This window comes from Coturnix japonica, chromosome 3 (genome assembly GCF_054131305.1).
Source record: "Coturnix japonica strain WE chromosome 3, WE-NBRP24, whole genome shotgun sequence".
In the NCBI taxonomy this organism is placed as follows: Eukaryota; Metazoa; Chordata; class Aves; order Galliformes; family Phasianidae; genus Coturnix; species Coturnix japonica.
The window spans coordinates 22,772,312-22,799,006 of record NC_140665.1 but is presented as its reverse complement, the minus strand read 5'-3'; the positions used below and the strand labels follow the sequence as shown (position 1 = coordinate 22,799,006).

The window sequence follows — 26,695 nt, the reverse complement described above, 5'->3', positions numbered from 1 at the left end:
ATTCACTGGAAATAGAAAAGAGCGAGTCTGTGGAGGGTTGGGCATCCCTGAAGCTTCAGACAGCCCAGTTTCCCCCTTTCAAATTTGGTGTGTTGGCTCCACTTATAATACTGAATTGCTAATAAAATTAATTAGAAGTGTCATAAGTTGGTCACCTTAGGAGCATTTGTGCATGATGCAGTCATTAATTATTCTGATGAGAATTGTCTGCCTTTCTATTTATAGGCTGGCCATGGGCAACACTGACTGTTCTCGGCTTTCTGTATTGCTACGCTCATGTTGGCATTGAATGGCAGCACTCATACGCTGTAACCTGGGAGTGACGCAGGGCAATGAATCCTGTGCCAGCTTACAGAGAGGGGACTTTTCTACAGTGGTCAACTTATCTGCAGAAGAACGTGCCAGACCACATCAATGTGTTAGAGCTGGAAGTTCATTTAACTCATTCTGCATTGTGGATTCAGTAAATCTCAGCAGAAACACCGGTGAGCTACAGTACAGAGTGAAGAGACACTATCAAGCAATTTAATTTATTATAATAAAACAGCTACTCTGTGACTATGTGTGTTGAAAGCACGTGCCACATGATTCATATTTTGTATATGGGAAAGACTGCTTTTGTTTCATGTTTGCTGCCCATTTCAACAAACTGGAAAACTCTTTTTTTTCCCTACACTGTACTATTCAGACAAACTCCAGTCCCTCAGCTGCTGGCCGGGGCACCCAGGGCCATGCCCTGCACTTCCATTACTCTGTGACCAGCAGGATGCTCATCAGTTCTTTTTGATTGCTTTCTGATTTAAGGTAGAACACTTCTGATGTTCTCTCTGGCTGCAGTTTTTCATCCATAAAGCACTTTTCTACTTAGTACTGGAGCAAAGTCTGCTTTTTCTCTATTTCATTTAAACTTCTTTTTTTTTTTAAGTAGTTTTAGGAATGGTTTTGTTTGTTTAAAAAGAGGCAGCTCAGTCTTTCTTGATAAATAAATCAACATCTTTTCTTTTTAATCTCATGTGACCTTACAGCTCCTGGGTCTTTAAATGCTCTGTGCCTTGGGTTAGAGCTAAAACATGGAGTGTTACCTTTGTGATGGAGCAAATCCCACTTCCAGGGGAGCTGTGGAATTTGCCTCCTGTGCTTCTCTGCAGTGCAAGGAAATAACCCAGGGAGTGGCTGGTAATTCTGCTTCGTTTTCTGTGTCCAGGCACTCAGCTCCTGCAAAATTAAAAATGCACTATGAGTGGTGTTTTAAAAGCTTTAAGAATAACACAAAACTAAACAGAATTGTTCATTACGATGGCACTCAGGTAACCAGAGCTCTGTGTCCTTTACCCAGAGTGAGACCTGGTACAGCAGCTCCTTTGCCAAAGCTCTGCTTGTTGTGCTTTGAAGCACCAAGGCAGTGAGGGTGCTGTGGCATGCACTGTTTCCCAGGGGGAAGGAGAGCCTACCCGTGTCTGGTATGAGGCACATCTCCTAGTCTGTTCCTTTTTAAATAGATATCGAATAGCAACTGGAAGTCCTATCATCACATGGGCTACACTTTCCTTTAGGTACAACAAAAGCCTCCGACCCCAACGAGAGCTGCTGCTGAGAGCGATTAACTGCTCCTGAAGCACTAAGTTGGCTTCAAAACATACTTCTGTGTCCCTGGCAGCCACCTGAGTCATCTCAGTATCCTGCTGTCCATTGCTCATGCAGCTTTGGACAAGGCTGATCAAGAACACCTCTTCAACAAGAAGCTGAGATAGGCTTCATCCTGGTGCCTGCATTTACACAATGTCTCTGCTGTGCATAAGTACAGCAGACACTTCATTTGTGCCTGAAGGAATAAGGGTAAATTCTTCAGCTCCCTGCCCATCCACACAGTCAGCCCATCTCTCAGCCATCCTGCCAGCCCTTTATTTTTAGGAAAGGATTTTTACACCACACAAATGCAGTGTGAAAGCCTTCATTCTAGGAGATGCCATTGAACACAAGGCTTACCTTGTATGCTGCCTCAGCAGAGGGATGTTCCTCTGGGCTGATTTATGGTAAGCACAGGGATCCTCTCAGCCACACAGAAGCACACTGTTCTCAAGCTGAGAATTTTCTGGAAGAGTCAGCAGTCGGCCTCCATCTTGGAGTAGAACTGAGCTCAGACCAAGACCTTCCTGAGACTTATTGCAAACTTTGTAATTATGTGCAATTAGCATTGGATTGAAAAGTGGCGAGTCTGTTCTTCAGCCTGATCGATTACTGATACTGCATGAAATGAGGGGCTACTAAGTGATGAGATTCCAATTTGAATGCTTGCAAAATGCTCTACTCCATTATGAAAATGGCTGTGAAGGTCATCCAGACTGTGCTCCTTCCTAAACCACAACTGTATTTTTAGTATTCTTTTTCTCAGTGCCTTATGATTTTTGCTAGCCATGTATTGTATTCCCAAAAATAAAGCTCAAACTGACAGTTGACTTCAGAACTGTGTGTTAAAAAGCCATGGTTTGGTGTAAGAAACCAAAGTGCTTCACTGCCACTGATAATCACTGCTATGCGCTGGAAGCCTGCAGTGTGTGTGCAGTGCAGACTACCTGCATTTCTCTGTCCTGCACACATGTGGAACATGCAGTCCCTGGTGGCATGAGCTTAAAAAGCAAATTCACTGATATATTAGCTAAGGTGACACAGGAAGCTTCTTGTGAACAGCCACCAAGAGTGGGATTCAAGTACAATGATTGCTTTCCACAGCTGCTATCCCGGCCCAGACTCAGAAACATGAAGTATCGTTAGCAAAATGTAAGGAATAGATACTACTACTTATAGTTAACACATTTATCATAAAAGATATACATTTCCTTCACTCTCAGTCTTTTTCCTGCTACTTTGAAATGTTTCTTTTAAGAAGAAGCCCACTCACAAAGTTTCAGATCCATCCTCCTTACAGAGTGCTAGTAGGCAAGGCATGGAGCTCTGTGCAGGGTGCCCGAAGTGCTTCAAATGCACGCAGCCAGCCGGACCTTCAGCTTGGAGACATGCTCCTCAGCGTGACCTGGGCCAGACACGCCATCCTACAGGCGAGCCCTCTGCAATGGTCCTAGTGATGAGGAGGTGGCAGAGCCTGCAACAAGACATAAAGACCTCAGTTACCTGAGGAAAAAAAAAAGCACAGTTGATAGGAGACAATTTCCAGGTGCTAAGACAAAGCTGGTCAACGGCCGTACAAAATAGTGGACAGAGACAGAAATGTCTAAAAAGTCAGCATTAGCTGTTTTGAACCAAAGGAGAGGCAACTGCAGTTCAGAGGATGGGACACTGCTGCTGGTGGCCCCCAGAGGCATAGGGCAGCTATGACTGAGAACAAAAGGTGGTGGCTAGGAAACAGCTGAGCCTATAGGCCTCATGTCCACAGCCAAATCCACTTTAAAAGGGATGCTGAAAAGCATGCCAACCAGCCAGCATACCATAGCATGCTTCAGTATAGGGCTTTAATAGCTACCAGGAAGCTGTAGCCATTCAGCCACACACACGTATGTGTTCATCCCTTAACCCCTTGCTCAGTTATCAAAGCGCTCACAGCCATAATTACTACTGGGGATCACTTACGCTAAGTGGCTCTTTCTTTAATTCTGCACTGACTAGAGGGCAAGTGAGGCTTTGCTCATATATCTCTTTCACATCTCAGTGCTAAAAGCAGATTAGTCGGCATAACCAGCTTACCACAGGTCATAAGAAAAACAGCTTAACTATGGGAACCTGCAGCAGTTTTGTTATTAGTCATAGCAGCAGCACACTGCCTCCCATCTCCTGCATGCCTGCTTTGTTTCCTCCTAAGCTGCTGCAGCTCCTGCCGACTGTGGAGAGCTGGGCCTCCTTAGCACGCCAGCACCATTTTCCTCAAGGAGCTGTATGAGTGAGAGCATTGCTATGCACAGTGCATCGCGGCTGCTGCCTGCACTTCACCGTCCCCCCTCGCAGAGCAGCTCTGCCTGTTAGCACTGTGCAAAACACACTCCCTATGCACAGCCACTTGTTAGTCAAGTCATATATTTTAATGCAGCAGGAAAAGCTGAAAGAGTGCTTTCCACACAGCCTGTGAAGCGTTCTGAGGCTGAGCCCTTCGAGGGGTGAGGGACAATGCACTGCAATAGATCTTCATTTGTACTAAGAAGCCCCCTGAGACTGCCCTGCTCATGGCTGTGCCGGTCCACTCAGACCAGGGCATTCAGGGCACCAAAAAAGACAGGGTGAAGCCAACTGCTCCACGTGAGTTTCCAGCACTCAGCAAAGGAGATAGCGTCATGCGTGGTGCTTGATAAGGCCTGCTGACACCAATATGTGGCACAGTCACATGCACGTATCACCTGTGCCTGAGCACAGCCCAGGCCTTGGAGCACATCAGCTCCACACAAGTGGGGTGAGGAAAAATGAAAGCCTAATGGATCTGGCCCATATATTTGAGGTTCTGTGCAAGAGACTGAGCCAAACTGCCTTGAGGCCCATCCTGCAAGCAGCCTGAGCCTCTCCTCTCCACCACAACCCTCTTGTACCACATCTCCAAATTTCTTAATCACCTCCAGGAACTGCGACTCCACCACCTCCCTGGGCAGCCTGTGCCACTGCCTCACTGCTCTGAGAGGAAATGTTTCCTTATATCCAGCCCAAACTTCCATTGGCACAATTTCAGGCCATTCTCTCTTGTCCTATCGCTGTTACCCAGGGGAAGAGGCCAACTCCCACCTCACAGACCCTGAGGGCTACAAGACCTTTCGTCCTACTCAGGTCTGATTATAAATAACCCATAGTATTAGTGTACCAGCTCCTTTCAGAAAAGGGTCATACAAAATGGGACTCCTGTAGCACATGGATTCATGAGCAACACTCAGCATACAGAAACACACTGCTATCTGCAGGGATTTAAGAAGAGCTCTGCATATGGTTGGGCAGCTGAAGTGAATCACTGCTGACAGGTACGTCATCCAACCACTGAAAAATTAAAGCTTACCGAAGAAATAATGCAGAGACATGACTTTGGTTATGACCTGTGAAGTCTGAATCGTACCACCGCTTCCCCTATAGATACTTCGTGACAAAATTAATTAACTGTTATGGACCACAGAACTGATAGCCCTGTGCTACTGCCTCAAAGCATCCAAATTAGAGGGCAAAAATAGAACAACTGGAAATGATATTTGAAGACCAGAAATGTCCATGTTGTTGGTGAAGGAATTTAAAAGAAAAATCCTTTGGAAAGAAGTGGCATGTAGCATTTTCAGACTGCTGCTGGAAGGGTTAAGGTTGCTGTAAGGATTTGGTTATATGGGACCATTACCTTATTGTAATCAAAATTGTAGGGATAAACATATGCATTTATGAGACAGTTTTTTCAGTGGTGTTACTGCTAATTAGTTTATAGTTTCAGGTTCCTTTCTTCTTGTGGTAGTTTTGTGCTGAGATGGCCCTTTGTGCAGCAATAAGAGGCTACAGAATTGCTACTTTCGTAACACCTTTGTTTCAGCATACTGCTACTATCCTCCCCCTGGCCTTGAGACCCAGTATTGGGCCCCAGACTCCAATACCAGGCGGCAGCAGCACAACTCAGCTCAGCCAGGGCTCTGCAGGCTCATTACCAATGCTGACATGAAACGCCAAAGCACTGGGGGAAGAAACTATGGGGAAAACCTATTACAGAGCTTAGAGCCCCTTTGGCACAAGGGCCTTTCGCTACACCCCTCCCAGCCTGGAAGGGAAAGCAATGGTTTCAGGAACTTGAGTGCCCTGAAGTTCAAATCCTGTCAGCTGAGACATCCTTGTGCCATACCTGGCATGCCATCACTGGTGCTTCTGGACAGCTTTCTGCAGACTTTGCTCAAGTTATTTGTTCTCAGAGTTCCTCGCTCTGACCAAATCCTGCCAAATGCTTCCTGCTAAACAAAGACACCTAAAAGAAATCTTCCTGAGCTCCGCTTTCCTTGAGAGGTCATGCCAATAACCACTTACACAAGAACAGTTTCAGGTTAAATACAAACTCTGACACGTGAGGGTTTAAAAAGTGTGAAAATCATTCAAAATAGAATACTGCTTCTCCCCACTCACCCACACGTAGTAGTCACCACTACCACCAGTCAAAAACTCAAAATGACACTGCTTGTTGCTGCAGTGGAAATAAAATAAGCATAACATACAGTTGGAATAATACACATATAGTTGGAAATAAATAGCCAAAAGGTAACTAAGGAAAAGGACTCACCAACTCTAAGGCCTTCAAGAAAGGTGCTCACTGATATCAAGGCTCGCTGCAAGAACTCCAAAGGAGCAATCTCCAGAAAGAGATACTGCCTTAGTGGTGGTCAGCCCTTAAATGGGATCTACGAGAGGTGGAACACCCCTTCCAGGAGCACAGCTAAATTACTTTCACCTGTGCTCCCACAGCTGACTCATCACTTGCCTCAGATGGTTAATCAGAAGTTCAGGCTGTGATCAATTTTTTTTTTTTTTTTTTTCTAATTTTCTTTTTTTACAGGCATCAAACATGCACAACTCCTCACAATCTCACTCATAGGAAAGCTTTCTGAGGAAAGCATCAATGGGACTTCCCAACCATCACACAATCCCACCAGAACTCCCTTCTCCATAACTGTTCCATCACCTGAGGCTGCAAGCAAAGGGTACAATGATCCACATTCTCCACCATCCTGAAAGTTAGAGTCCCCCCAAAGCCACCCATGTATGTTGTTGGGAATATGGACACTCCATTCCACCAGGCAGCTGCATCAGCAGCTTAGAGGACAGCCACAGCCTATTACAACCCCCAGCCCAACCACCCCCCATGCAGACAGACATCCTGCTTTCTCCAGTTCCAGTGCTTTCCTCAGATCAGCTGCTCTGCTCCCCCCCTGCTGCCTGCCCCACTGATGGGTTTGCAGGCTGCACTTTCACCCATTGCTCTTCTCCTTTATTTCCGGGTGCTCTCCTGACTCACAGCTGGGTTACCTCCACAACCAATTTTCTCAGACAAAGGAAATGCAGCAGATTCAATCTGCCAGGGCAGGTACCACCACACTATGCTTTTGCTACACTTGGTGCTTCTTCCATAAACTGCCATGACCTTCGATTCCTCCTTACACCCAGTCACCCGCACTATGTCAGAGTAAACAGCCTCTGTAGCTGCTCCAAGCACCCGCCTGCTTTATTTGCTGCTCACGAACGCGACATGACCACTCCAATTTTGCAGAGCCATTTACAATTCTTGTTGCCTGAACTGTAATTTCATGCAGTCATTCGCACACACTTTCTGCACACTTTCCTAATGGGTGCTTTTTTCAATTTAGCTTTCAGCTGAGCTGTTTCAGTTTCCATTTCTGTCTCCACGCTCCCAGTAGCCAGGTTCAATATGGCTGCATGTGCAATGTTGCCGCGCTGGAGGAAAACCAAACAAATCATTTATGTTGGCTTGAGGTTTCACACAGATCAGCTTAACTCTCTTGACTATACTTGTGCCATAGCTGACAATGTTTGATAACCCTTCCTGTTATCATCACTTCTTTCTAAAATACATTCTGCTTAATTGTAAAACTCACCAGAAAACTCATGGGGACAGAAAGCAACATGCCTCTCTCTTTGTAAGGAAAACTGTACGAGTGATGTAAGCAAAAAGAGTAAAAGAATAAAAGGAACACAGCAGAGGACAGGAGCGCATCACCTCAGAAGTAAGCTCCCCAAGGCTGCTCCTGCACTCATTACCTACATCTGTACCAGGTGGGACTTCTAGGGGTAAAAAGCTGAAGAAACCATTCAGCTGTTTTAAACCTACACCTGTGCCATGGGACGACTGCAATTTTAACGTAGCCATACTGCACAAGGACTCAGACTCAACTGTGATAGAGAAGGGAGAGCAAGGATGGAAGAGGTAAGGAGATTAAGGGAAAAAAATTCCAGTTCTGAGCAGCATGTTGTGCAGCTGTGTCTGTGCACAAGCACCTTCCTATCAGCTGCTGACAGACACATCAGGCACGTCTATGCCTTCTCCAGATCTCTCATTATTGGTTTTTTTTCTTCTTACTGTCCTTCAGGATTAGCACAGGTTATTTCCTCAGCCCTTCCATACCGTCACACAGGTCACACACTCCTACCCTATGCACCCACTACAATGAAACACCTCACACCGCCAGCAGTAACTAACACCATAGCAACACTGTGTCCTTCTCAGCATGCCCAGTGGGACAGGCAGCTCTGCCAGGCAGCCCCCACCTCAGAGGCATCTGCTCCTGCTGCCAAGGGAAGTTGAAACACCACAATGAGCACATTGAAGCCAAGAGACCCCCCCCTCTGTCACAAACACCCTCCTTCCAGAGGTAGGCAAAACCCTCACAAATTTCAACAAGAAGCTCAGAATCCTGCACCTCAGGAGGAACAGCCCCATGTACCAGGACATGCTGAGGGACACCCAGCTGGAAAACAGCTTGGCAGAAAAGACCTGGAGGTTCTGGTGATCACAGAGCTGAACATGAGCCATCAGTGTGCCTTGCCACTAAGACCAATGGTGTTCTTGGCTGCATTAGGCAAAGCATTGCCAGCAGATTGAGAGAACTGCTCCCTCCTCTCTACTCGGTGTTGGTGAGGGAACACCTCAGGTACCATATCTAGTTCTGGACCCAACCAATACAAAGCAAGTGCAGTCATACTGAAGAATCTATAATATGGCCTCTTACCTTTGATCAAGGGGCTGCAGCTCTTCTCCAATGAAGAAGGGGCTGGGGCTGCTCAGCTGGAAGAGGAGAAAACTCAGAGGAATGTCATCAGTACATCATCAGTTGCTCCTAGAGAGAAAGTGAAAAGAGGACAAAGCCTGGCTCTTCTCTTTGGTGCCCAGTGCCAGGCAGCAGTTCTCTCTGAATACCAGAAAGCACTTCAGTGCTTCATAGGTGCCAGAGCACAAGCTGCCCAGAGGCTGTGGAGTCTCCTTCTCAGAGACCTTTAGAAGCTACCTGGACACAACACTAGGCAGTCTGCTCTGAATGTCTGTGTGAGCAGGGGTTGGCTACACAAATCCCATGATCCCTTCCACTTTCAGCTGTGGTGCTGTGATTATGCCCAGGTGCAGTGAACAAGGTGCAGGACTGTGCTGGGGCCCTGCTCAGCAGCTGGGTCCACCAGGCTGGGGCTGAGTCAGAAAGTGAACCTTCCTACTTGAACACACAAACTGGGACAAAGAGAAAAACAGAGAGTTCAGAGACTGGGAACAGCAAATTTTGGAGATCTCAAAATAAAAAGAAAATTAAAAGTACCTACCTTCACTCCATATATTTTCCCTGTTCTAGCAATTACAGGGAACACACAATAACATTAGACAAAATAAAGCTGAGACATGCATGCTGGTCATAGGACATTATCAACAGCTGAAGGTCCTGTCAGAGCACACAATGCAGTGGATGCAGAAATGATGGTAAAAATAGCTCCTCCTTGAGCTCCTTGGCTGCTCCTGGCACAGTTTAGCCTTAGCTCTGCAGTCTGAAAGCTTATTCCTTAATGCTGGCTGTCCTTTTGAAGATTAGGTTCCTGATCCCATGAAGCCTGAGGAGGCAACAGGCTAAGATCATGCTTTGGAATATGAAGCGCAAACACGGCTGCAAAGCTCACAGATTGAAGTCCTGAAGAGTAAAACTTTATATCCACGTCCAGATCGGATGCTGGCCCACAGCAGCAGTGGTTTTGGTGTGGATTTGCAAACAGCTGGTCCGGGTTGGAGTCCACTGTGCTTCACAGAACACCTGAATCCACTTTACGGTAGCCCTATACATGTAAATCATGGCTGTACTGACACACACAGAAGGCAGAAGTCTGAGGAAACAACCTGAGCTGTTCAATATCAAACTTCTCTATCAAAAGCACTCTGGGTACAGAACAACAGCAACACAATGGCAAGCCAGAATTCCACAGACTTCCTTCTTACTCTGATAAGCACATATTCAACCCATTAAAAAGAACACCAAGGCAATTATAATGTATAAAATAGTTTATTACTATAATAAATAAAATTAAACTTTTTTTTTTCTTTTTACAAATATTATTTGTGCTTGTTTAAAAATGTTTAACAGGGATATCATTAATGTAGGTGGCTGCAATTGTAACTGAAACATTCCAAAGCAGTGTGTATGTGCACACACACTGTCTATCTACTGGCAGCTGCTTTGCTGACCACAAAAATAGTATCTACTCGTTCTCTTTGTCTGGTCATGCTTCATCGAACAAAGTGACAAATGCAAAGAAAAAGTAACAGGAGTATTTGGTGGATTTGGGGAAGGATAAAACCAAGTGAAATACATTTAAAAGCTCCAAAGCGACTGCATTAACCTGCATATCAATAAAGTGTCCATGCAGTGGTGGCTAAATACCGAAACGCAGACAGGTTTCCAACAGATGTACAAATATTGATTGTATGTAAGTACAATAATATAACACATTCATTAGAAAACTTCGTATTTCTTTATATAGCAGTTCATCCTGATACAAGATTATTGAACGTCTCTCATCTACGGCTAAAAGGATCCTTTTTGTATGTTAGTGGTCACACATTCGGTGGGAGGAAAGGAAAAAGACATCCGCTGTCCAGAACAGCGAGTGAAAACCCCAAACTGCTTTGTTGACATCAGGCATTTAAATCCAGTTATGGAGATGTTCTGGGATTACACATCAAATATGTTTACACGACACTCAACAATCAGCTCTCAACAAATTACAGTTGCAGGTAAATTCACAGTAGCATTGTTGCACTGTAAAAAAAAGTCTTTGAAAGAAACACTTTCGTGATGGGTCGGGCTTGGATCCCCAATAACACAAAAGTGTTCAGACAATAATTATGTCTCTGTTTTGGAAAGGGAGAGGATTATCGGAGTAATTTATTATCCTAATAAGAAGGCATTAAGTGGAGAAAGAAGCGTGATTACCAACAAGTGATTTTCATTAGATTTAGAAAGATAATCAAAGTGCTTTATCTTTAGGCAACACTGTAAATACTACAGAACGTGAAGAAGGAAAGAGAATGGAATCACAGTTTGAAATGTTTCACTTGTGGAAGGGTCTTAAGGCTAAACGTTGGCTATATCTTATTGCAAAAAGCATTTTTATTTAGTTGAATCAATGCTTGCCACAACAATGTGGTCAAAAGTATGTCAGATTAGAGGATACAGTAATCTACTGTACTTCACCTCACATTTCTGGAGCTTCCCCTGCCCGGGTGTCTCTCTAAAAGGTTTGTCTCAATGAATCAGAAGTGCGGCTGAAACACAGACATTGTTATTGCCAATACACACACAGGAGACTACGGAGAAATGAAGAACTAAGTAGATGCTCTTCACCGCCTAATACCAGGCCTAGAAAGCAGAAGTGCAGTGACCAAATGTCACGTGAGGAGAAGGACAGGCTCAGCACCTTGAGACAACTCCCAGTGCCAAGAAAAAGAAATCTGCCCGTTCCACAGTCCCTCCTGCAGGAGCAGCCATGAGAGGCAACACCAGGGCAGCTTGGCTTCAGAGGTACCGCGAGCAAGCAAGAAACAGTGGCTTACGAGCTGTATTCCCCACACCAACTGCGATACAGCATTATTTCCAATTTCACGTAAATTTCTGGTTCCTGACTAACAGCACCTGCTCTCAGTCATAATATCAGCCAAACTAACTGCACAGAGTTGAGACCTGCTAGAGAAACCAGAAGATATGGCCTGAAAGTTCAACATTTAACAAACAAGATACTAGCTAGCACATTCAGTGGATAGCTACGGGGAAGATTTAAGTTCCCTTCTTGAGCTGTAATCATTAAATGAAGGATGTGCTTTTACATAACGAAAATGCAATCCATAGACTTATCTATACATAGATATTATATATACACGTGTATGTTCACGCAACTGCACAAGTGTAGTCATACACGTTGTTTATACAGCAAAGACAAATCGTAGTGAATTCTTTCACAGACTGGTTTAGAGTGATTGAAAAAATATCACCAGGTATTAACAGTAAATATCTTGTTCAGTTCATTAAATTGAAGTACTGTAGAAGCAGAACATCACCTTCGAAGCTGCTAAACAGGGTGTTCGCTGGGATTCAGAGCAGCACTGTGAAAGAGATTTAAAGCAAGAATGGTGTTTGTAAAAGCATACAGGTAATACCAGACAGAAGTCAATGTAGCTGAACATGGAAGGGATGAGGGCTGGTTTTTGCTTTTTAAATCCTGTGCTGCATATTGGTATTCTGGTTAAGTACAGACTTGTACAGGCTCCCTTTGTAGCAACTCCAAGCCCAGGCTCTTTCTCTGAATTACCAGGTTTTGACTGAAATCTCATTCCATCATAGGGTAAAAATGGAACACAATCTCTTGTTCATTAACACGGGTTGTTTAGCAGGTAGTTAAATGGTAGAAGCACTGTGCCAGAACACAGATTGTACAACCTCTTTCTTGTTAAGGGGCAGAATCTCATGTTCAGAGGTCATTCGTTTCTAAGACAAAAAAATAATTTAAATGGAAAGGTTTACTCAACACGTAGAGAGAAAAAAGAAAAGCTCACAAGTAAAATGGAAGAGTAAATAACAATTATCGTGGATATGCACACCTTAGGCATCCAAGTTTAAGGCTAAATGGAAAAAGACAGATTTGCAACACAGCTGCTTTCAGTCACTCCCTAAATGAATCTCTCTTCATTGGCTGAGCCTGGGCAGTACGCTACAGGTCCAAACTAGTCTGAGGGTCAAAGGAGTCCCATAGCAGACAAGGTTTTGCTCATTTAACACCCAGGGAATCCAAAAACCAAAGCCCATCCTAAACATTACATTTTTTCAAATTCTTTTGCAACACATAGTGGTAACTAAGGGATGATGCAGTCTTCTACTACTAGCTTTAGTACCTGCCAGTTCATGAAATCATAATAGAATGGGACTGACTTCTTAGAGCTGTGCAAATCTCAGTGACATTGCCCACTTCAGTGCTGACCTGGAGCAGATGCCTTGAAGGTGTCACTGGAAGGAGTACAGTTCTTCTGGAGTTTCATGACTGTAACAGAATCAAATTTGGCCATAATCTTCAGTGACATTACATTTTAAGTGTAATTCCAGAGTATATTACAATCTTTGAAACCTCTACGAGCAGATTATAACTGATTTTATAGGGTCTTGTAAAGGCCTCATAAAAACCTTTAAAAATTGACTCCATGCTTCACCCAGCCCTGGCCATGCAGCACGTACCTGTGTTCCAAACTGAACTGAACTTCAGGCTGCACTCGGGGTACCCTCAGAAAACGGGGACTTGTGCTCCTTTACTCACAGAACCATGTGTGGTGGTGCAAGTAACTGTGGGGCTTCTAGGATTAACCCTGCCATGACTTCAGGGTTAGGCAATCAGCAACATCAGAAAAACCTTATACATATCCCTGAGGACACACGAAAGATACCACTGAGAAACATTAACACGGACTCAGTGACAGAGGACTGGGTAACCTGCAACTGTGCATCTAATCCTGTGTCTGCACTCAATACTTGAGATATTAGGCACACACCTGGGGGGCAACAAACATGTCCCCTCTCACCTGTCTGGGATAAGCTAATTTCCATGTTCATCAGACTGCAGGTAGCTGGCTGCCAGCTGAGTTCAGCAAGACTTCCAGACTTTCAAACATGTTACAAAAGAAACACAATGCTGATGAGCAATTTCCTGGATTAGAAAACTGGCACCATGTGAACCCTTTAAACCTCACTGCAACTTCAGGGCGCTGATTACAAATACATGTATACTTGCAAACCTGTCATTTATTCGTACCAAATTTCACTGCCAATACATTTACTGACTGAGGAGTCTGGAGAGGAAAACCATGTAGTAGTTCCTAACTGAAACTGCTGTTGAGTGGATTCCTTACGGAGATGGCATAGCTATTGCAGGTAGCTGTTGCCATTCAGAGCAATTAAAGCACCAAACACACAGTGACTTTGGTCAGAATGAGCTCTCCTCAGTACACCCTCAGCACATAACTGTAAAAGACACCAGCTTCCACTGGAACAAACCCGAACTTGGAACCAGAAATAAATATAGGAAATGGCGCCCCTGTTTCACTGTTTCATAGCAAGTCACTTCTGTAATGCCTTTTCTTATCTGTAGGGGGGGTAGAACGTTGCATACAGATTTGATCCAGACACACGTTTCAGGAATCCTTCAAGCCTTGATTAGAATTTATTATCTGTGGACACTTCTATACTGAAAAAGCATGCAAGACCCTTGAAAGAGAACCCCAAACCAGCTGCAAACCGCAGTGCTGCCCTCAGAATAGATACAACAAACATACTGCCTTCAAGGCCTGAGCTCGTAGCTTTACACAGCACAGCCCCAATACTGTGTGTGCAGCTTCACCAGTGGGCCTTCCACTTCCCCAGGGATATATGACACAGTTCTGCATGGCCTCATGCAAGCATTAGGTCACCAGAAATCCTTCCTAATTGGTCATTTCCCCTCTTTCTTCCTTACTTAATCCAAATCCAAAATCTCCTCCCAAAACCTAAGTGAATTTTTATTATGTAAGTGACTTAGTACCATAGAAAAAGAATGAGAACTGCTCCCAGAGTGTGTTAGGACCTACTGCCATTAAGAATGAAAACCTCAAAAGTGCTGCACCATGCTTCTGGACAGTAACCTACAGCTAAATAGTGAGCGTACCAGACCAGTGGTGAGAATTTACTGCAGATCCATACCTATGGAATGCCATGGAATCTTCTACGCTACCCTAACTAATGAATAATGAGCAGTTGTTTTGGTAAAGTGCTTCAATCTTCCTCCAAAAAAGATACGAAAATATAAGTTCTGGAAACATCTCCTTCTTTAAGAAGCAGATCTTCTTGTTTCCTTGCTACAAAAGCACTTGTATACAGTAAGCGCTGTATTTCTACCTCCATTTACTTTCTAGATAGATCAAGAACAATACATCTGGATCTAGAAAAAAATGCCACAATCTAAAATCTCTGAAAGTTCTGTGAAAGCCTTTGGCTACAACAAACATTACCAAGACAGAAACTTCTGAACAATAATTTAACAAGAATTAAACGAGCAGATTCATAGCAAAAACAGAACGTAATTGCTACAGTATATTTTCACAGGGAGGCAAATCTGCAGAACAGCTATTGACACTGATGCACAGTACATTCTGCAGTGGGCAGAAAGTGTTCTGCGTGTTCTGCAGGCACACTGCCCACCCAAACCTCCATCCCCCAGCACGAGTTAAAAACAAAGGTAATGTTCTATGACATCTGAGACAGAAGTCAATATTTTGATAATCAATATCCTGACTCAAAGAATGAAAATGTGGATGAACCCGTTTACTAGCAAACTAGAGGATGGCTTTTTGCTTGTTTGTTTGTTTGTTTTTGTTTGTTTTACATTTTTCCCCCCATCTTTTGAGCTCTCCCTTAACTATCCAAAAGTAACTTTGGTGTTGAGTAGCACAAATTCTGCTCCTCTTTGCTTTATTATGAGTATGTGAAAATATACTGTGGCATTTAACATGCCGTACAGGTGACTGAGACAGTGACAACAGCAGCAGCAAAAAAAAAGAATTAAAATGCTGAAAGCACAAGCACCCTGGCCAGTCCTTATTTGTATAGGCAAACACTGAGCTAACTACGTAAGGCATGCTCCAAAAACCTAAGAGGTCACCTGGCGCTCATGGGGGTGGCTGCTGCTTTCGGAGCTCTTATTCCAACATCCTGAGGGAGAAAGAGGGAGTAGGGAGAATGGGCACCAATGGAGAAAAGAAAAGCTTTATAAACTGTACCCTTGCTGTCAAAAAGACTTCAGAGCCAGCTGCCATCTTGACATGAGGTTGCAATTCCTGCTACTGTACCTTTTTAGACACAGGGAACATGCTTAGTGAATTGGTCCCTCACTTGTTTTCAAGATTAAATTTAAAATGTTAGGGGGGTGTTTGTTTGTTTGATTGACCATTTTTTATAAAGAAACACCTCAGCTAGCTCCAAACATGTCTTTTTCTGATTCTGGAGACTGGGGCCTTGATATTTCAAACAACTCCTGTGGTGACTGGGAGCTTCTTCTTGAGGTCAATATCCTAAGTATCTCAGCGAGCTGTTTTTCTATATTGGTCATTTTTGTGTTTAAAGCCTTGATGTCCTCTTTCAACTCGTGTTTAACTTCTAGCATGGTAGCCTGAAGAGTCTGTTCTGGGATAGGATAAAAGGAATGCTTGACCTCGGTGAGGACTGGGCTGCGGTCCTGTGGGCTTCTCGTCTCCCCAACATTATCCAAGCGCAAGTCGCTTTTTGTAATGCCACTGTCACAAGAGTCTGTCTTCTTCAGGGTAGCTTCTCCTGAAGCTTTAGTTCTCTCTGGTAACGTCTCCATAGATTCCGCTTTAGAGACTTTGTTCCAGTCTTCACCCTTCCCACAGGCCTCTTTGAATTTGGCCCAGCCTTTTCTCCGGGGGTAATCCCCTGATGCTTTACATCCTGTGTACTCTGATGTGGGTGCTTGAAGCTTTGCCTGGTCGGATGTCCCGGAGGTTGAAGCCGACTGATATGACACAGGGGTCGCAGGGCTCTCCCTTACGGTCACAACACTGGCTTTGACCACTGAGCGTGCGGAGGAGTGCTCACCAAGGATGTTGCCCTTCTCCACATCCAGGTCATCTGGATCTCTGCCTCTCTCTGCTGCGAGCCGCGCCTCCTTCTGCTGCCTGAACCTCTGAAACAGTCGGCGGACAGGGTGATCTGGTGGCAAAATCAGGGGGGCTTCATTCTTCCTTTTCATTCTCTCCTCTTCTTCTCGTTTCACATCGCTGATTTTCCGGAATACAATCTACAGGGGGAAAGAGATTTCAACGTAGTCATTAACCGCACTTTTGTTAAGGGAGAGGAGTTGTAGAGAAGTAATTATTTGAAAGATTTTATTATTACTGACAAATGAATGACCTCTGCACATTTGTAGCAATGTTACTGCAGTTCTCAAGTGAATTCTCATTTTGTGAACATGGCTTTTTCATTATTTAAAAGCATACATCATCTGTCTTACAACATCAGAAAGAAAAAGCTTTTCAGTTCCAAGTTGTCAGCAAGGCAGTGCCATTCTAATTGTAATGATCCCAGGAAGTTACTTGCTCTGTTTTGTGTCATAAGTGACCTCTTATATTTGTTTTTCTGAGTCTATGGTTGAGCACCAACTTTCTAGAGTCACAAAGAATCTCTCTCCATCTTACAGCAGCCTCATCCCAGAGCTCACTTGCTATACATCACACAAAAGTTCCAATATTTTAGGGAAGTTGGCCACTAATGGGGTCAGCACAGCAGAGACGAGTCTGGACTCTCCAAGCAGCAGTCTGCAAAGTGCTTCTTGCCATGCGGTTCCTCCCATATATTCTTTCAGAAGCAACGTGCAGATTAGAATCTGCAAAACTCAAGTTAGTCCCAATGGCACAAGGACAATGAAGAATGAGCTCTGAGGGATGAGTAAAACCTGTCCATGGCTGATGACTACAGCAGCTTGAAGAGCTTCACATTTTAGTTTTTTATTTTTATGTGAAAATGAACATTTTTTCATGAAGAAACATTAATTTTCAGTCTGTTCTCCTAACCATACCTTCATGAGCCTGTGAGCTAAGCAGTCTAAGGGAGCAGCCTAAGGGTCTTCAGTACTGATTTCTATATTATTACTGGTGGGATACTGAAGGCAATACAGTAAGCAATTTGTTTTGAGGTTTTCAATGCAGAGCACAAAAGATGTAGCCTCAGCTTCTACAGAACACTGTCACCTGATGTCTTTAGTTGCCTTTGGGAAAACGCACTCTAAATCCTTACGCTCCAGAAATAACATTCTGATTCAAATCATTACTGGTAAATCTGTAAATAAACTCACCCCTCCATTGCAAAGATACTTAAATTAAAACAAACATAATAAGCACTGATTCACTGGCACACACACAGTGCATGTTGGTCCTGTCTTCAATGCTTCTTGACAGTTCTGTCATTGTGAAGCAGGGAAAAAACAATATCTCAACATCGTGTCTTCAGAAAGAAGTTGTCAGACTTGGCAGCATCACCCAGATGCAGAAGAATGAAATTAGCACAAGGGATATTTTATTTCCAAGCTGCAACTAGGAAGCCAAACATAAGATAAGTAAACCAAGTACTTGACAGTGCTTCTTTTTCTCCAGGAAACTCAGTCTGTAGCAGGCTCAGAATAAGGTAGACAAAGCATAATCCTTAGTAGTGACAAAACAGCACTTATGGGGAAGGAAGTATCATGTTTAGATCTTCCTGGGCTCAGCACTGAAACCCAAGCACCATTTAAATAGCTCAGCTTGTGTATTTTCCTAATTTCTTTCTGGTAAGACTAGAAGAAAAGACTGCAGTGGCTTCCAGTGTAAGGCAGGCAACAAGTTTGCTCTGAAGGAGCATTCCCTAAAGAGAATCTTGTAACAACTAGATTATATCTTGTAGAAAAGCATCCTATTTGACACCAATAGAGAATCCATCGTCACATCTTGATAAAAGATTCCTACAGGTTTTGATTTAAGGCTGAGATTATCTGACATCAGCGGCAATTCTGTTCCTTCATCCCTCACATTGTTGAGCATTCACTTTTAGATACTAATTCTAGAGTCTTATGTTTAAAACTCTCTGCAGAAATCGTACAGCTGATCAGGATTTAGACAATGATGCGGTACTGGTATTAAACAGGCAACGAACCATTGTTTAAAATTTTCAATGTAACACCAAGCTTTCCAATTTTAACTCTTCTAATTCATTTGGATTATTTCCGGCCTTCCAAATACTTTGAAAGTCAGTAGTTAAATTCTCCCTCTTGCCCAGAGCTCAAATATACAGTTCATTTGCTTAAGTACAAGGTTCCCTTTCAAAAAATCAAATAAAGCAACTAATCCTACTGTAAGTCTTTCAGCTGTTTCCCTCTGCTGGTTCACTGCTACCTACTCCTACTCTCATCTCATTATTTGCATTGACCAGATGTTTCTCTAGAACTATCTTGCAGAGCTTCAAGTTGTTTTTACTGAGCAATAAGGAAAGGAGAAATGGGCACAGAGCTGCTCACTTTGTTTCATGAACACATTTTGGAGAGCCTATATTAAGTTGGTCATTACGATAGAACATTACCTCACAAAAAGATGAAAGCATGACGTGCTTAACGAACAACAGTGCAATCTCAGCAGATGCAAATAAAAATAGAGTAATTTAAGTGCCTAATTCTATTACACAAAGACTGGGAGGAAGAAGTGAACAATATGAATGAGGTGTATGGCACAGCAAAAAGAGGAGTAGGCGAGGACTGAATAATACACAGTGCCTTGTTCAATATGAAAACAAAAGCAACAAATGACAGTTAGAGAAGTTGCATAAAAAAGACAAGCCCATGGTTCTTTCCCTGAATATAGTAGACATTCTGAATGCAACAAGTCTGCATAGATACAGTAGGAGAGCAGGCAAACACTTGGCAGAGAAAGACACTTAAATCTAGCAACTAGACAAAACTAGTAACCTGCTCAGGAAAAATAGCTGGAGGCTGCAAAGGTATTTGTAAGAATTGTCACATATAAAAGCTTTGTTCTTATTGCTTCCTTAGTTATCCCTGGGCAACCCTAAATAATACCATAGGCCAAATCCAGATCTGCTGCCATACTGTCAAGGAAACATTCCCAATGCAGGTGACAGAGGAAGTACCAGAGGGACAAACATCAGAAGAAAACCCAATAAAGGCTCAAAGATCCAAACGTCAAACATCTGAGCAGACCATTCATCTACCACAGACAAAGGTTTACTTTCATTGCATCTTCTCATTTGCACACTGGACTGACAAATTGAGTTGTCTGCTGCACTACATAGATTTCACACAACTTTGTAGCTTACCCAGGTTTGAATAAAACCTCTAACAATAGCATGCTGTTTCAGTACAAGAGGGGAGACCACCTGGTGCACGTGAGGAATTAAGCCCACTGTCTCCAGTGTCCTGTTATTGCTACTGTAATAAACAGCTTACTGAAGGGCTCCACCATCTCTGAATGCCTGGTAGTCCTCGAAGTGCACAAGAATAGTGCTGTCAGGAGAACAACGGCAGTTCATGTTCTTGAGTGCTCTTCCGTGAATGTATGCAGAGTCCAAGGAAAATAACAAACAGAAGAAGGGTGAGACAGACGTAACGTGTTAGCAACTGTTTTCTTGCTGTTAGCTGATTGTAAATGCAAGCACTGTGAGAGCACTGCATGAGACAGCCTTGAAGATCAGGAGAAGCTTCATTTAAAACACATTATGAATATAGAGAAAATAATATTCTGTCAAATGCTAAAAAAGACCTTCTTGCATTAGAATTGGAAAGGACCTTTCAGTCTTCTGCAAAAATACACAAATTTCTTTTCAGCTTTGAGTTGTGAGAATTTAACTAAGACTTACAGGAAAGGACAGAAATATGGATTTCATCACATTTCAAACCAGACTGTCATTATGGCGTTACTATAATGAGGCTCTTAGCCACAAAGCTGCTGCTATTATTAGCTCTGGAGCCTTATTTCTTTCCACCTCTATAGCATGCACAAATACTACAAGATTTGGCAGGTCTTCCTCAGCACTGACAGCAAGTAGGATGGCAGCATTTTGCTCTGGTGCTTAACAATTCTCTTTCATGGACGCAGAAACATTCACAGAGTCTGGAAGTGCCAGATATCATAAACAATTAAAAGTTTAAAATTACTTCATACAGTACTTGCAGAAAATGGACTTAAGTGTGAGGAAAACAATCATGAAAAAGGCATTTATTACTAGGCAGCCCATCTAGCATCTGCCAAGAGCTGATGAAAATATCTTCAGGCTGATGTTAGTCCAATGAAAATTGGATCCAATCTTTTTTTTTTTTTTTTTTAAAAGAAAAAAGCAAGAGGAAGGAAAAAAAGAAATAGAAGGCTTGACAATAAAAATGCCTTTGACACTGATGTTAAAGAAACTAAAGCTGCAAGGAGTGAATTACCTTCTCACATAATATAGGATCAAAAGGGCAGGTTCACAATGCTTCCCACCGAAGCCTCCAATGGATTTCACTTCCAGTATCTATTACCATAGTCAGTTCCCTGGTTAAACACTAGTTATCAGCCGCACTTTGAAGACATAAAGGGAATTTGTGTAAGAAGGTGTATAAGTACACAGGTCACATTTATTACAGGCAGGAGTGCAGATTCCATTATGTACTTTAAGCTTCAAGGCACAGTCTAGTAAATACAGACACCTGTTCAAAGCCCGGTGCAAATCATCCAGTCTGTATGTTGGGTGGCTTTGGTTCTGGGCTTCAGTACATGGGATTTATGCTCATGCAAAACAGATCATCTGCAATAATGTTTTTACTGGGTGCAACAGCAAAATTTGGCTTCTGTTTCTGAAGATGTACAAACTCCTCTCCAGGTAATGTCACATTCCTTCCAAGGCACTCCCAAATATTCTTACTTCTTAGTAATAACCTGAAGATTCAAAGTAAACTAAGGCTTGGAAGGTGTTTGCAGTAGGGATGTAAGGGAGTGTTGGTGCCAGGAGTGCTGGGCAGGAAGCCCCAGTTACACATGGTGCACACATAGACTGGAAACCAGCAAGTGGATGTGCACGGCCCTCTTCCACCTCCAGGATGCAGTTGTTCTGTGGGGAGCCAACTCAGTTCCTTTTAACTGCACTACCTGCTTACTCGTCAAAAACTACGCTTCTGCGCACAGCCAGATCATTAATATGCAAGTGTTTGGAAGAAACACTAATTCATGATTTAATGAGTATCCATGCGATCCAGATGAATAGAGGTAACAAGGTTTTCAATCTAGACAGTGTAACATCTGGGGTAACTCTTACTGTCAGGAGTGCCATCAGCTTCAGCAGTACTGAAGCTGTTCTCTGTGACAGAGTCCTTTGTTGCCTAATTACAAACTCCAGAAATACTGACTTGAATATTAGCATTTAATCACATCACTATTATTTATTTAGAAGTTCTGCACAACTCGAGACTTCACTTCTTTATGTCAAACTCCTCATTCTAATTTGTGCTTACAGGCAATTTTAGTGTTGAGAGAAAAAGGGAAAAAGATTTTACAAAAATACCACTGAAAATAAGACAATTATATGGCCAGAGTAATCAGCAGAAATAATGATGTAACTCGATCTACAAGCCTACCCTAACAATTTTTGAGGCAACACAAAATGTCTTTTGCCCTAAATAGGCTCTAAAACACTGTCAATGTAAACTCAGAGAATAACACATTTAAAATTGAAAAACACATCACTGATACTGGTCAGTAGTTTGGATAAACACCCACAACTACAGCAGGTTACAGCTCATTTAGCAGCCTTCTTCGCTAACATATGAGAAGAGAAAAAGAATCACATGGGAAAAAAAAATCTAATGTATATTGCTAAAGATCTACTAGAATTTCATTATTTGTCTGAGGAAATGTTCACTTACAGACAATACGGAATGTGTGGGCAAGGGTTTGGTGAGATTATACTAGGTTTGAGAACTAACATGTCTGTCAAAATCCGAAATGCTCTACAGAAACTTGTTTGCAGTAAATGAGGGGAAAAAAGAATGTTTATGCTTTCTGTCTGACAACCCATATTTTCCAGAAGCAATACTTATAAATTACTATTTTCATCAGGGTTTTTTTTGTGGGGTTTTGGTGGTTCTTTTTCATTTTTTTCCTCTTTAGTACATGAAGTGCCAGTGCAGACATCCGAAACACAAACAGCTCAAGTAGACTCATCTTTTATTGCAGACCAATATACTGCCCACACTCCTGGGCAGATAAGTCTGCCTTAATAGTTGTTCTAAGGCCAAGGCGCAGCAGGAACTTACCTCTCTGTCACCTAAATCACAACTATACAAAATACCACATAATCTAACATCTAATGAATACAGCACACCTTCTCAAGAGTCAAAGGTTGTTTCCCCAAACTCATTATGGCCTGCTGCCATTTGGGGACTTTTCCTCCCTCTTAACATTGAGACAACCCCACCTGAGATCTGAAATAGACATTAAGATCGCAGAGCTGAGAAAGGCAATAGTGTGGTTAGATAATAGTTAAATATGTGTAGTTTGTTTTCAGTGATGATATTTTAGACACCAGTTTTCCATTAAGAAAACTTTCCCTTAGCCAGTGGCTGCCTCTCAAACAAGTTTTTTTTTCCTGCTTTCATTTGTCTGCTTTCTGTCATTAGACTTACAGTGATTGACAGGTATTTCACTTTCCAAGTGGGTATCAAATGCATTTTCAAATGTACTCAAATCAATCCAGCAACACCAGTCCCAAGAGCTTACAAATCATTCAGTTACTTTTCAATGCCCACTCCTAAAGCAATCCACACAGACACAATGCTCAGTGTCCCTGGTGCACAAGGCTTGTTGAGCTCTTGAGATTATAAACCGAGAATTACATTAAGCTCAGCTGAAAGTTTGTTGCATAAATTGCTTCAGCTTTAATACTGAAGGAAAACAAACTAACCTGCAGCTCTGCAAAACAGGAATACATTTCTTTCCCCAGCCTGGCTGGCCCAGTGCTGGCAGCAACAGCTGGGCACACCCCAATGCTCAGTTCCACTCAGCCGTCTGTCCCTCTCCTGTTAAACAGCCCTGCTTGGATAACATTACACAAGAAGAAAACAAACTGTTAATAAGTTAATGAGAATCAGCAATAAAAAGTACATTGCTTGCTATTTCCCAAAGCAGCTGTCAAATCTCTTCAGCCCTAACTAACAGCCAGGAGCTTAAAACCTTGAAGAAAGGAAAATAGTTGACTGTAGCTGGTTGTCTCGGATCTTCTCATTACAAGGAGCTCCTCTTAGCCAGCAGTTCCTGGGAAAAGGTCTCTGACATCTGGTGGGAAGTAACGGCCCAGCCCTCCTTGTCAAGTGTCAGACATAAGGATCTGTCTCCCATCCAGAGGCGAGCTAATTAAAGTAGCCAAGAATTGACAGAGAGAATCCTTTAGAGCTGTACTTCTTGATTTTGTTGCATGCTTTTTTCTTTCGTAAAAATAGACACTTAGGTTCCATGGCAAATACTGATTCAAATACTAATACTGATAGAAGCTTTCTATCTTATCAGTGTATTTCATTCCTGCATCTCCAAGCATTTTACAGCAATTCCTCAATCCTTCTAATGTGACCAGTGCCATTACTTTGGCCTGCTATTCATACAGTAGCAATGCTTAAAGCTGTGTTAAGTGTTTTAGCTCATACACACAAACAGCAAAATGCCATTACTCAGTAATGCAGAATAGCCTTTCTGTGGGAAGACATCACAGATGCAACACAAATTACCACTATGTCAGTCGCACAAGAGTTTACAAGCATCTTGAAATACCAGTTGTGCTAGATGGTCCCTACTGCTATGAGTGGAAAAGATTCACCCTCAAAAGTTCCAGATAAGAGATTCTGAATACAATTTGTCAGAACATTTCTGATTTCAAACACAATTAGCTTAAATGTTCTGAAATTTCCCTAGAAGAGATCACAATGACTCAGAACAATGAGTTTCCTGGAAAGTAGGCAGAAAAGCTTGTTTCAGAAATACTTACGCTCAAGTTTGTTAAAAAAAAAAAAAAAAAAAAAAAAAGATACAATTTATTCCAAACACTGCAGACCTCTACAGGTCCTACCTCTACTTCCAGGAGCAGCAGCAATTGCAAATCCAAGAATCCCTGACACAATCTAATGAGAACCTAAAATGTGCATTTGGCCCAGTCTTTGCTGGTATCAGAGCTCTCACTCTCACTTATATGCAGATAACACACATTCTGAAAGGTTTATTCATCCCCAAATGTCATTTAAATTGTCATAAATTCAGACTGCTTTTGCAACTAATTTAAAAAAAAAAAAAAAAAAGGTTTCGTTTAGAAAATATATGCCTGCATCTGACTCTTGGATGACACTATCACAACGCTGTCTCCCACTTTCTAAATACTTCAGAGTACTCATAGACAGCAGGAAGCAAATCCATTTCCCCTCTGCCAAAAAGATTTGAACACTCCCGTCAAGAGCATGTTCCAGTCACCACATCAGTGGGCAGGGCTGCTCAACCAGCACAGAAACTCAATTCAAATTCAGAGGCTCACAGAAATGCAGCAAAGGGTGCTCTCCCTTTCTTTATCCCTCCCCAGAGCTTTGCTCTGTAACAAGGCAACAGTGACATGAGATGCTCATCCCTCGCAAGCATGGCACAGACCAGAATGGATGAGGTAAGTGAATTTCTCTATGAAAGCTGCTCTTGGTTTCTCTTGTTTCACTTTGACTGCACAACAGAGTATTCCATCTTCAGGGCTTCACAGCCACTCTGTTTTCCCCACCCAGTGTTTCTAAATGAATAAAACAAGTACAACAGAAAGGAAGTCCTCCTGACTTTAGAAACAATGATTTGAACTAGGGTCCACTGCATCCTGTCAGTGTCATATCCTGGGTAGGAATGGATGTGGAAGTGGCACTCATTCTCTGCCACTGGAGCTGCTTTGCTTTTGGGACCAATCAAGTATGCTCAGGACCTCCCCAGGGGCATGGGGACCCATGTTCTGGCTCCTGTTCTGGTTCATTACTGTCTCAGAACAGAAAGTCGCAACTGGAGAGGCTGCAGCACCTAATCCCTGAACCTCTCAGAAGCGGTTTTTACCTTTTCCTCATCTTCCCAAACCAGTGAGAAAAATGAACTTCCTGAGCTTTCCTGGGTTCATCTGATAGCCACCTTCTTCAGCTTTGTGACTGTAACTCTTCATTTCCCCAAAATAAAATGTTTCAATTCATCTCACAGGCAACATTTCATTTAAGCTTTCAACCTCCCCTCCCATTTTTCTACTGCGCTCATGCAATGCAAAACATTTAATTTTCATTGAGTGGAAGATTTGAATAGTTCAGTGTGGCTGAAGTGAGGCAGAGTACAGGTCATACCTCTCCACATAGTTATGGACTTTTAAGTGATCAAAAATGTATTGATCGTTTAACTATCATACTTTGCCATCTCAGCCTCTTTAATGTCACACTGGGCTAAACTTAAATATCTGGAGTGACCCCTCCTTGCTTCCTCCTAAGAGCACTACAATATTGTTTTCTCCTTGTTCCACTGCTCTGAGATGAGGAAAGAAAAAGATGTGGCACAGAATGCCCTTGTTGCAGCTTTATATTGAGCAAACTGACTCTTCTGTACTGATGAAACTGGGACTGTAATTAACTCCTAAGCCTCACTGAAACACTATGTATTTTCAGTTTCAGAGTTGCACCAGTATTTTGAGGAGCCACCAAAACCCATATACCTGGTGGGGAGGGTTGTGAAGCCTTGTAAGCTCAGCTTAATTCCCCCTTGCACTGCACCAGAGGCTTTTTAGTTCTCTTCATGTGTTCACGCTTTATATTTACATAGCACAATATTATTATTTTTGAAAATGAAGGTATGCTCAAGGAGGCTGTCATACTGTGCTTTATGCTACTCATTTGCCAGTGTCATATCTTGCACAAACCAATTCTTATCCTAAGTGCAGGAACATAAAACATCGTCATCCTGACCAGACATAAATGAGCTACATTTTATACTCTCACTTTTCCAAAAACTGGAAGACTGCGGACAGGGAGAACTTGGAGAAGCTTCTGGAAGCTTGGAGGGTTTTGTCCTGTGGTAGAACATTGGCAGGTGCTGTTGGCTTCTTCTTGGCATCACTGT

At 42.7% G+C, this 26,695-nt stretch overlaps 2 protein-coding genes across 10 annotated transcripts in view; one reads left to right on the top strand and one right to left on the bottom strand.

Annotated features, from left to right (window-relative positions):
- The window catches only part of HHAT (hedgehog acyltransferase), a 167,159-nt gene extending 164,703 nt beyond the window's left edge, over window positions 1-2,456 (top strand). For all 5 annotated transcript variants that reach the window (XR_014944570.1, XR_014944571.1, XR_014944568.1 and 2 more), the window contains one exon: window positions 226-2,456. Coding sequence is in view for 2 of the 5 variants with exons in the window: in XM_032443397.2 (XP_032299288.2) it covers window positions 226-323 (98 nt within the window). In the remaining 3 variants the exon portion in view is untranslated. The remainder of the gene's footprint in view (window positions 1-225) is intronic.
- Window positions 2,457-9,979: 7,523 nt separating this feature from the next.
- The window catches only part of KCNH1 (potassium voltage-gated channel subfamily H member 1), a 164,178-nt gene continuing 147,462 nt past the window's right edge, over window positions 9,980-26,695 (bottom strand). The window contains exons 11-13 of one of the 5 annotated variants that reach the window (XR_001553871.3): window positions 15,667-16,821; window positions 12,964-13,023; window positions 9,980-12,091 (exon numbers count right to left, since the gene is read on the bottom strand). Coding sequence is in view for 1 of the 5 variants with exons in the window: in XM_015857406.3 (XP_015712892.2) it covers window positions 15,973-16,821 (849 nt within the window). In the remaining 4 variants the exon portion in view is untranslated. Of the gene's footprint in view, window positions 16,822-26,695 lie in introns of all 5 variants that reach the window. The other 4 variants (XR_001553869.3, XR_001553870.3, XR_001553868.3 and 1 more) reach the window with 4 other exon arrangements.